Genomic DNA, 12,034 nt, shown 5'->3' on the forward strand with positions numbered 1-12,034 from the left:
TCTTTGTGAGGTAGACTTGTTATGACGGCATTCGTAATCGCTCGCTCCCTCCAAGACGACAATAACAACCATTTCCTCTCTTACGTGAGATGCAACTCCGGAGACAACTTAAAATTATCATTACGTATGCAGTTTTGCAATGCATACAAGAACATACGAAGATTAATTAAATATTTTGCAGTTTACGAGGTTAAGGACAATTTACGTTACCACGTACCTACAAACCGTGTTATCCTTACACAATTACGACTCTCCAAACCAAACTACACTGAAATTTCTCAGAAATTCCTAGTACCTTATAGATTTGTTTTGTTTTCAACATAGGCTGAATGACAGGGCTCCATAGTCTCTGGGGCACTTCCAACCTCCTATTCGAGAGTCATTTCCCCTGGAAAGTGACACCAACCACCACCTAAATCGGTTAAGAATACGCGGAGCTTTACCACTACTCCCCCTACAAGCTTCATGACATCGCAATTTGTAAGAACAAAGGACACGATCGGTGGATTAACGAGAAAATGTTTTATACGGCCAGCGGTATAGCCAGTTCCATTGCAGAGTATAACGAAAGTTAACAGCCAGTGCTCAGCGGCCGAACTCGTGCTGCAATCAGAAGGTTCCTTCATGCCCGATGGTCTTGAACTACGCCTATCCACTGCATGTCAGCCTCGGGTCAAAGAACCAGCTTCAAGATTAATTAATACAAAAGTAATCACTCTTTGCGTGAAAGCTGGTAAAACAGTCAGTAAAGAGACTGGACATGTTGAAAACCCATCTCGCGGTTTTCTACCCTTTACGTGCAGAGACAGACAGACATGGTGAAGCCAGTAAGGGCACGTTTGCAACCATTAATTTCTAACTCACCTAAAAATCGCTACTTACGAATCTCGGCCGGGTTTTAGACTACTCAGGTTTTCGTGGTGGTCCTCAGTCAGGTCAGCAAAATGCTGGTTTAGTACGCTAATAGGCTAGGACCTCACTTTTCCGTTTTTGCATAATCGAGAGAAAAAACATGAGTAGCTTCAATACCGACACAGAGTCAGGACAATGAGGATCAGTGAGGCAGCATATGTAGCATGCACTGGAGAAATCAGACATGCCTGTCACAGTTTGGTCACAAAATCTCAAACGAAAGATAAAATTCCATTTGTGTTGCAGGTGTTTGTGTACAATCCTCCCATCTACAGAAGCATCAAGGATCGTCTGAGGACACAAGGCGTGTCAAATCTGTCGAATGTGGAACTGGCAAGTTTATTCTCACCCTGGAGTGCAGAGCACATCGGGGAGATTCAAGCTGCAAGTGGGAACGCCACGGTAGAGGAGTGGGCAACGGAAAACCTCCGCATACATTTTTATTTATTTACATACACGAGCTTGTTGAAATTACATCAAAATGGAAACTTATTGCGAAAACTGGACAGCTTATTAGGAAACGAGGCATTGCTGCAGTTAAACCTCAGGATGCTCTCACCAGCATTTAAAGACTCCATCAAGCAGCAATGGTTCCACGAGGTCATAGACAACTACCTGAAGCTGTGGGAAGTGAACATGTGAACTGAACGTCTTGACCTCATGCCAAGTGATACAAACTGCGTGGTGGGGGGGGGGGGGGGGGGGGGAAGGTCCCTGATGCTTAAAATTTTCAAAGGATGCAATGGAAAAATAAATGGTTCACTTTGCTGACCAGAATATATTCCACTATTTAAGTCAGAAGTGCCACCTACTGTCACATTCCGTTGAAGGTAATGTGATTTCAAACTAAATTTAAACGATTATAAAGTCTAAAGTCAGTAACACTCAAAATGGGTCAAACATTTCAGAGTTCCCATTGGAAATGGGAATAGATTTTTTATTTTTATTTTGGGAAGGCTCAAATGTAAGAGAAAAAATAGTCACAGACTGTTTCGTATTATAAATAAAGCATAAATACTCGGTCCAAGATGATTTTATGAGAGTCTTCCAAATAACATTTGTTAATTAGGAATCCATTTCCATCACTAACTCTTCTTCACAGCGATGGAATAGCAACAAATGTCTGCGTCGTTAAAAATAACATGAAGACGGGGCCTTTTGCTTTTAATAGTTTGTTGGAATGTTGCATTTCCTTCTTATGAAAACTTTTGTGAAAATGTATTTTAAGAGCAGCGCTGGCAATCGGAATTATTAATACCGACAAGTGCCATAGGAATTATAAGAACCAAAGAAAGGTAATATAAATAACAGAACTATGAAGCAATAAACTGTGGTGCAGAATTGTTTAACGGATGATGATGACGACTGGCTGAGCTAACGTGCTAACAGACCGAGTTCAGTGTGCGGTACGAACGTGAAACAACTCATATCAACTACAAATTATTACAACTGTTATGCATAAAGCGTGGATGCATCAATAATGCCGAGAAAACGGTGGCCTATCAAAGCGAACTTTTCATGTCCAGACACTTGGAAAATAAACCAGTACAAAAGGGGGGGGGGGGGGATGCTATTATTACGGGGAATAAAAGTAATAGTAATAGTGGGATCGTAAACTGTTATTTCAGAATTCAAAATTATGGCATACACTGCATATAAAATGTGGGTACTTGTGGGTTATCGGGACAAATCGCTTTAAAAATAGGTTAGGTTAGATTAGATTAGTTTAGGTTAGGTTAATGTGTGTGGATAATAACTTTCAAGTATATGTCATTTATGCACACATATTAACCTAACTTAACCTAACCTAACCTAAACTAATCTAACCTAACCTAACCTATTTTTAAAGCGATGTGTCCCAATAACCCACAAGTACCAAAATATGTAACTTACATTTCATGCACTGGAAAATTTTGCACTGCATAACCCAAATTAAATTTATAAAAAAAATGTTTTTGTTTGTGTATTTTTATGCTAATCGATAATTTCTACTGATGAATCGTCAGAAAAGACAAGAAGTCAAGAGATAACTAGAATCTGTTCCCAAATATACAAAATACACAGGTATTCAAAGCAAAGCTCTATATAATCCTCAATAAGTTACTTCATAAATCATGTGAAGTAAAAAATAAAGCATTGCAGTACAGTGAAAACGCCTGGTAAAATAAATACTAGATGACTTCATGTGAGTGATCAGAAATATGCAGGAAAAATAAACCTTAATAAATCAGAGAGTTCGGTAAAAAATTCACAAGTACTGGAAAATAAATGAAGAACATAATTTTATTAATTCTATAAAAAAATTCTTTAGCTAGACAGTTTGGGATTACGGCAATAAACCATCACCAGAATCCTGTCACATTTTAAAATAATAAATGAGTATCTATTATCTACTCCAATGTGAGTTTGCCCATCCATTCACATGTTAATACCTTCTCCTGTGAGATGACATTTTCACAGCTTAACCCAAGTACACAACTAAAACTCAAATCTTATCCAATCTGTATAACTGGATAGTGGGAACGACCCGTTCTTCAAGTGCCTGAGCACTGCGGGTCCCAACTTTTTCGTTGGCTCGATCTATAGACATTCGGTAGGACTCCTTGGACGAGGGATCGACCCGTCGCAAGGCCTCTACCTGTACACAGGACAACACAACACAGAAAACCGCGGACAAACATCCATGGCTTGAGAGGGATTCGTACCCACGGTCCCAGCGACCGAGCGGCACAAGGCCCACGCCTCAGACCGCGCGGCCACTCCGGACCCCAACCTGTATAAAAAACATTAAATTTCTGTTGTGTTTTGACTTTTCCTGTCAATGTTCTATCTTGATATTTTACCATTTTCTTTTTGAAAAAGTACAATTTGAGGACACGTCTGAGGGAATAACTAGTCCTGAGGATGGAAGAACAACTTAACAAAAATTGTTACGGACAACAGACACCTTTGCTTTAAAAATCACAGATAAAGTAATACGTAAACACACAAAGTTGAGCAGTTTTGTGTTTCTTTTGGACTTGAGGGGTACCTGTTCCAATCTCAGTTGTGTTAATGGTTATTCTGAAGAGACTTTGGTCACCTTCTCTCAGCATCTCCAGATGAATGATGAGATCCTACCTTCAAATGGGTCATGAGTGCCCTCTTACACATACATACTTTTCCTCGGAGGACAGTAGAATTAGTCCACTGGAAACCACAACTTCATGGAACTCACCACACTGTACAATCAATCAAATGGCAATTGCAGGATTGAAAGCTTATCATATGACACCCAGATTCATGTGCTGAATTACCCCCATGTTACTATGAAGTGTGTGTTACTGTTAATTTGACAGACAGCAAGAGATGACAAATGTGACATCAACAACGATTTCATTCAGTTCTCTTAAATGTTGACAGCTGCGCACTGGCTTGTTGATCTCGTCCAACTTTGCGACCATTTACCACAAGCACCACTGGACTTTCCACCCGCAAAGAGTAAAAATTCCATTCCTGGGAAGTCACAATAATCTATTAATGAATATTCTGGTTCCTCACTCTGACAGAAGATTAGCAATTGAAATGATGTGAGAACAAAAAATAAGGAAAATATTTGGAGAGAATGATAAATATTGGGAGAGTGAAGGATACTACATAAAGAGTTCAACAATTTAAAGTCTCTTTCTCTCATCCTCTTTTACCCGTAGGTGTCGAGGTTTTTATTTATTTGATTGATCTATTTGGACAATGGTAGGACTCCTTGGATGAGTGATCGGCCCGACGCGAGGCCTCTACCTACACAAACACAGAGAGACGCGGACAAACATCCATGCCTCGAGTGGGACTCGAACCCACGGTCCCAGCGGCCAGGCGCACGAGGTCCGTGCCTCAGCCCGCGTGGCCACTGCGGCCGGCATAATAATTTAATAATTTAAAGTCCTAACATAAAATTATGATAATTAAATCACCAAGAATGAGGGTTGAATATGTAGGATGGACAAGGAAAGAAAAACATGGACATCATTCTCGTTTGACAATTTCAGAGAAGAGATGACTGATGCATACACAAGAAGATAAGCCCTCTCTGTACGAAGGATTTGCACCTTATAAAGGTAACATCCAAACACTAGCATCTTTGTAATTATTCTAACTTAAGTTTGTGACAATAGTTGGACGATTCACTGTGCTGCAATGTCCGCGGTACAAGCTAATTCTCAAATCACTAACATATCAGTGCAGCTGTCACCTACTTGAAGTAATTTAAATTAATAACTACAGATTTATAATATTTCAACTTTTATATTAAAAGTAAGTTCTCTTTTTCACAGTATGAGAGTTGTTACTTATTAAAAAAAATCAGTGCAATATTGACCAATCACCTGAAGAAAGAAGCGGCCAACTCACAAAATGGACAATGCTCAAAACTATAATCGCCAATATTAAAAATCCATCTACTTCTCACCTTTTGTTTGTACTTGAAGTGAACTTCGGTGAGGTAAGGCTCTGGTATGGCCACTGAATCACCAATGATGACACCCTTCCCTTGTGCAAGATTGTAAACTGTCACAGCCATACAGGTTTCTTCTTTATCAACCAGACAGAATGTGCTGCAGAAGAGAGAAAACGCACTTCATTCCACAGAGTATGACTTAATAAACATTCACGTTCCTGCAGTTCAACCTCACAGAACAAACTCAAAAGAACAAAGTACATTTATGAAGTGAGAAAAATTAAGTAAATAATTAAACACTAACAAACAAACAAACAATTGCCTTATCTCTGTGCATAAGCACCAAGTCACAGCTTCATACATTCCCAAACTATGAATTGACTGAAATTTCAGAGAAACTCAAGATCAACTGAAAAATTACTACATGCAAGTACAGCAAAAGCCTCGAACAACATATAGATTTAATGGGCAAAGACAGGTGGTAGAAAATAAAGGGAATAAAAAATTCACAAAGCTAAGGCAATGTCCTACGTAAGCGATAACAAGCGAGCTACCCGAGCTGCATAAGCAGCATGGGGTGTCATATGAAGTGGGGAATCGCCTGTTGTGTCCTACATGAGAGACTGCAACAGAAGCACACGGCCTTCCCGCCCATGTGCCTTCTGTGTACTGCACGGTCAGAGCTTTCTTGAGCATGCGCCTTACTGGCCAGCGCAGCAACTCGCGCGAAAATATTAAAATATTTGATCTCGGTCTTTGGCCGCTTCCCTCTCCTGACGGCTTCGCTGGAACCTAGGACAGCGCCACACAAACCAGTTTGATATTTCCGCTCCACCCGCGCAACTCACACTGCTCACATTTAATCGCTCACGTAGGACAGCGGCTAAGAATAAGTGGAAGACCTAGGAAATCCTACAAAATATTCTAAGGATGGGACTGGTATTAAATTGTCTAATCCGCGAAGATGAGAATTTTTGTAAAATGAAATCTCTAATAACTGAAGTGATAATGGAGAAGTTGTTCCTGTACACAAATTGCATGCCATGAAAGCTCATGGCAGCATGAAACTCTTCAAGCTCCCAAAAGTACGTAACTAACGTCATGCCATGACACTTAGTGGTGCCCCATTCACCTTGTATCCCTGCATGAAGTTCAGTGGGAATTTTTTTTACCACAAACATGCTCTACAGTGTAAAAACACTGTAACATATAGCTTAATAATAGAAAGTCAAAGGTCAAATGACCAGATACACATACTTACAATGGTACAGCATCATCATTATGCACACTGCATACTACTTTTCCAAGAACGACTTTCTCGAGGTTAATTCCCGAATGTAGCTTTTTCAAGATGATGGGCTCCAACTGAACAGTCTCGTTTCTGGTAGTGTAGGACCCTCCACCATATGGTCCCAACTGCCTTGGTTCTATAGACTGCAACAAAACAAGCAGTAAATATATAAAATTCTTCTTCATGCTTTGGTTTCAGTGATACCCCATTATTGCAAAGATTTTATATTTCTCTACCTTTATTATATAATTTTTGGCACACCCAGACTTTGATGGTGGGACTTACCTTACCCTTAGACCATTAGGCACTGGAAACTCAAATTAACACAGTGTTGTGCATGAGTAAAATCAATTTATATGAAATAAAAGATTTTGTTCTTTCTCCTTACTAACAATGGCTTAAAAAATAAGCTTGAAACATGACCAGATCTTACCTGCACCATCTGTTGTAACTTTTTTCCTTTCAGTTTCCCTTTCAGGGACAAAAGTTCCTGAACACTATCCAAATATTTGACCAGTTGCTTCTCCTTCTGCTTTGGGGCTTCCCATGTTGGATCTAGGGCCTGGGCACGTGAGAAGGACTCGAGTGCCAGTTCATACTCTTCTTCATATTTCAAAGCCTTTTAACAAAACAAAAACTTTATAACTGATAGTAACATTATTTACGTATTAAAAATACAATAAATCAAATATTTTTCCTGCAGGCAGTTTGCAAACATGGACAACACTTGTATGCAAACTGTTTGCAAACGTTTGTTGATGTATGTACTAGCCCTTAACTATTTAACGGGGAAACAAGGAATTACATTCATATTGTAAATTAATATTTTCTATGTTTAGTAATAACATGAACTATATATCTGAATAATTTCTGCAGCATATATGACAGTTTTCTTGACACTCACAATTGCTTTGTTATAGTGCAGATCAGGGTTGCTGCGAGCCACAATATCCTTCTCCTGTGAAAGAAAACATACCATCACTAAAATCAGAATTAAGAACATTGTATTGGGAGAGAGTAACATAGTTTTTAAACCTGTGAAAAGTACAGTAAGTCACAACTTCGTATCAGACAGAGGAACTGAAACTGGTGGAAAGATGCAAAAGGAATACCACAGCTATTCAGTTTACAGCTAGTCACATGGCTTCTTAATATAACTCACCGCTTGCTGATATGCAGAAATGCATGACTTAAGCACTTGAGGATTCTGTGACAGTGTGAAGAAGGATGACAGATATGCATTGCCAAGCACAGCCCATGAAGTGCCATCATTAGGATCAAGTTGTACCGCCTCTTTAGCATATGCCACACCTTTCTCAATATTGTCAGAACGCTGCTGCGCTGATGCTACTTTCTCTTGTCGCAGAATCATTGACAAGTTTCGAAGTGAGACCTTGTTCCTCGCCTGCATACACAAGAGTTTGTAAGATTTTTAAAATACCTTAAGTTACGAAAGCTAATTTATGTTGACACCATCGTTTATACAAAGAATCAAACTATAAATTCACCACTATGAATAATTAAATATGGTGTCTTAATTCAGGAAATGTGTTTCACCAAGTTAAAGAACTGTTAATATCACATCTGCCATCAGAATCATAGGATACTAAGACAATTACTTTGTCCACTTTCTGTGCTTATGAAATATAACTTCTTGTTCTAAAGGAAAAACATACTTACAGTCAATTTAACACACAGTGGTAAGGAAAATATTTGAGCCCATGTGGGATAAATTAAGTGGAATATGCTGATAACATGAATAGGAGGCTAGGTCATCCCAGGTCAACTCAACATAGCTTTCTGACAAATATTTAATTTCCATGTCTGACTAAGTAACAAGCTGCTATATTTTAATTTTGTACTTTTGCTAACAAAAGTTGCCCAGCAGCCCCAGTACAGGAGTTTAAATCTCCTAGTCTCATATAATAATGGTTAAAATGAAAGTAAAATAGTTACCCAAGGCATAGCAAATGGAATGTCCATTTAAAAGCTTTAAACTGGCACATGAATAAACTTCCCATCATGATTAGGGCCAGAAATGTTTCAGCAATTTAAGATATAAATTTTTTTTTAAAATGCTCCATCTCTGAAAGTAATGTAGGAACATAAGAATTCATAACTGTCACGTACTTATCAAAGGTAACAAGCTTAACAAATACAAGTAAAATAAGATGGTCTTGTCAACTACTGTTTAGAGTTGATGGCATTGAATGAACTGCATGCAAGAAGTCTCTTAAAGTGAAAAATACAAGTTCTTCTTTAGCAGGAAAGAAAATGAGACATACAAACACCTATGAGTATACATAACAAGAATCTTAATTTCTTAACCTTTTGAAAAGGCCTTCAAATACTCAGTACTTTAAAGGACGTATGAGAATAGAGGTCATTCAATAATGCGGAACCTTATTACTTAAATTACTAATTTTATAGTAAAATACATTTTTATTAGACATGGGTTGCATACATGAAGTAAAGCTCCAGAAAAACAGTTTTTGGCTTCTTCAAAGTTATCTTTCTTCCAATAACATTCACCAAGCTCATTCCATGCCTCTACAAGCTTAGGATCCAGTTTAACAGCACGAGACAACACTTCTTCAGCCTCTTTTGAGTGCTGAGGCATCACATTTAGAGCCCGGCCTTTTAGGTATAGGTACATGGTTCTATTCTCTTGCTCAGCACTTTCTGAAATTTTAAACTATTATAAACTTAAAAGGCAATTTATCTTAAAGACAAAAAGTTCTCAGAACCCATTTTATGAACAACCAAAAGACTAACCATACATGCCTTTCAAACTTTCAAAACAATTCAATGTATTTTTCATTTCATTTTCCACATCATCATTCTTTTGGCCTGCTTTATCCAAAGAATGTCTTTCAAAATAATGATCTCGATATATGTAGAGTTCATTTAATTTTTCCTGTAAAAAAGAACACAAGTTTCAATAGTGATTCCAAATGAGGACAAAAAATACACCATACTACAATTAAGCTTCCTGTAGTGGCAAATTCTATATGGTTAGATAACAGGTTTATAAATAGCTCATTTATGGGACTGTTAAGACGGTAAAGAAACCAATACTTGGAGATACAAAAAATTAACGCAACTGTCAAGTACTAAACAGACGTGACTAGACTTGGTAACTTCACCGATAGTGTTAACGGATTGTAATTATGGAATAACATAACTGTTGCGGTATTAATGATTGTGTTAGTTTTATTTATATTACAACATACTCCACATCCTTGGCTTAGTGTTATGAGGATCTACGAAATATAAAAATATTCTAAGCTATTATACACCTTCCTGTATTTACAATACTGTCAACTGAGATGCTGCACTTTCCTTACATTCAGTGTATCAATCGCCTCTTGTCTAACACAACATTTCTTCTCTGTGCTGATCTCTTCTCCTGACATATTTTCTTTAAGTTTTACAATTAAGATAATGCAAATATCTTAAACTATACCACCCCAACTTCACCTTCTTAACTCAAACACCACATCATAATCACAAATACCTCCAAGCATACCAAACGTCAAGCTCTCGTGTATCACCTCTGAGCACAGAAGCGAGGCTGTTCAAACTTATTATCGCAGATTAATACCAACATGAAGCTTGTGCAATTCAACGTTACAAACATGGCTGGCATCTTTACATCATGTACTCTAGTACAAATTTACCGTTTTTTTTCAGAGGTGCCTACCGCCTCTATCAACAGCGATGAGGCAATAAGCTCGCCTTAACGTTGATACAAGACCCAACATCCCAGAAAACAGTGCACGTCATAATCGCCGTTTTTGAAAACCTGAAAATCTCATTTCGCTTAAAAGTACCAACATCCATATAGCTAAAACGAGACCTAAAAATTAAAAAATAAAACCGCTGTGGGGAAACAGCTGAGTCTGATGAGGCTATGGCATATGGGGCTGCTGTGCAAGCTATTCTGAATGGAGACACCACCTCACACATCCAAAATGCTCAAAGTAGATATACCATTGGCATTGAGACAGCTGCAGTTATGATAAATATCATAGACAGCAACTCTCACAACATACTCCAAAAATCAGCCTGCTGTCACTTTACAAGAGTTCAAAAGTGATCAAGCAATGACTCTAGACAATAATATACTAGGACATTCAATCTCACAGGCATTTTGAAGTCAAACTGTTAATGTTATCAAACTATTTACGAATGAGTAGGGTTCCAAAAGTTAAAATATATTACAAATAACTAGTCAATAGTACAGGGTTGATGATGGTGTATAACAATTAGTACAAGAACTTGTATTGTGAAGTGCCACTATTTTAGAAATGGGACCTGTTACTGTATTCAAGCAAAAAGGTAGGAATACCTACTCAGCTGTCTGCTTGACATTATAACCTTGTGTCATTGTTTTTATGAAATCAGTTGTCTGACAGACAGAACATATGTATTTCCATACATCCAGCAATAGGATATTGGAATATACCATTAGAAAAAGCTATCTCTGAATAGGTACTCCCCACTTTTCACCCAACATGAACATGTCCAGCATCTGAAATGTGTACTTAATTTAAATTCATCATATATATTTACATAATAAGCAGAAGTATATATTCATGTACATAAGAGATTTATTAAATGAGGCGTGAATAATACATTGTTACAGCACTATGAATAAATACCAAGTACTAAAAAGAAAAGCTTTTCATATACTTACACCAACAACTCACCTTTCCACCAACACACCTGCTGCAGAGAAATACAGGGTACTATGTGGATGACTGTTTGGAAGTACTGCAAATTCTGGAAATAAAACATCTCTTCAATGATTTTAATTTATTGGCAAGTAGAAGCCAATAAAAAAGAACCATGTAAGAAACTAGACAAGTACTCATTAGTTATCACTAACAATGTGACAAATGATCCATGAACCATCCACCATATGGATACAAATGTACAAAGTACAAGCAAACCATTATGTACATATGCTGCAAGATGACAAAAATTACAACTTCGTACCCACACTTCTTAAATCTGTAACAGTAGTGGAGGGAAGAGCTACTAGATAAATATACTAAAAGAGCCAGATCAAAAAAAAACTATGGAAAATATTTCCCCAATCAGTCATTTAATAAAAGAAGAGAACAATGATGTGAGTACTACATGCTCAACACAGGTTAGTCAGCAAATCTTGTTCTACTTTCCTCCTGTTTATGAGAAACTTTATATACTACTAATAATTTTCTTTGAAATTTAATTACTGAGGGGTTCATTTTCTTTCCACTCCAAAAAGTTGAAGAATATGAGGTGGATGATATAATATATTTCAAGGTGGAAAATGCAGGAACAAATTCTAAGACATGTCTCTTCGACAAGTTGGCAATCTAACACAAGCATCTGAATGGGAAACAAAACAC

At 37.7% G+C, this 12,034-nt stretch overlaps 2 protein-coding genes across 12 annotated transcripts in view; one reads left to right on the plus strand and one right to left on the minus strand.

The window, feature by feature from the left end:
• Positions 1-1,939, plus strand: part of tsl (membrane-attack complex domain containing protein torso-like) — a 21,740-nt gene extending 19,801 nt beyond the window's left edge. For all 6 annotated transcript variants that reach the window (XM_022060893.2, XM_022060892.2, XM_022060897.2 and 3 more), the window contains one exon: positions 1,159-1,939. In XM_022060893.2, coding sequence (XP_021916585.2) covers positions 1,159-1,554 — 396 coding nt within the window. In that variant the 3' untranslated portion in view covers positions 1,555-1,939. The remainder of the gene's footprint in view (positions 1-1,158) is intronic.
• The window catches only part of LOC110828297 (tetratricopeptide repeat protein 5), a 19,562-nt gene extending 8,475 nt beyond the window's left edge, over positions 1-11,087 (minus strand). Inside the window, exons 1-9 of one of the 6 annotated variants that reach the window (XM_087353630.1) lie at positions 10,153-11,087; positions 9,411-9,552; positions 9,100-9,317; positions 7,798-8,040; positions 7,540-7,593; positions 7,069-7,254; positions 6,606-6,778; positions 5,357-5,501; positions 3,178-4,407 (exon numbers count right to left, since the gene is read on the minus strand). In XM_087353630.1, coding sequence (XP_087209756.1) covers positions 4,288-4,407; positions 5,357-5,501; positions 6,606-6,778; positions 7,069-7,254; positions 7,540-7,593; positions 7,798-8,040; positions 9,100-9,317; positions 9,411-9,456 — 1,185 coding nt within the window. In that variant the 5' untranslated portion in view covers positions 9,457-9,552; positions 10,153-11,087 and the 3' untranslated portion in view covers positions 3,178-4,287. Of the gene's footprint in view, positions 1-3,177; positions 4,408-5,356; positions 5,502-6,605; positions 6,779-7,068; positions 7,255-7,539; positions 7,594-7,797; positions 8,041-9,099; positions 9,331-9,410; positions 9,553-9,868; positions 9,941-9,982 lie in introns of those variants that run through there. The other 5 variants (XM_087353633.1, XM_087353629.1, XM_022060889.2 and 2 more) reach the window with 5 other exon arrangements.
• Between the last annotated feature and the right edge of the window lie 947 nt (positions 11,088-12,034).

The sequence above is a fragment of the Zootermopsis nevadensis genome, unplaced genomic scaffold, assembly GCF_977971745.1.
Source record: "Zootermopsis nevadensis isolate Lab colony 2312 unplaced genomic scaffold, Znev_1.0 Znev_ptg000022l, whole genome shotgun sequence".
Lineage (NCBI taxonomy): Eukaryota > Metazoa > Arthropoda > Insecta > Blattodea > Termopsidae > Zootermopsis > Zootermopsis nevadensis.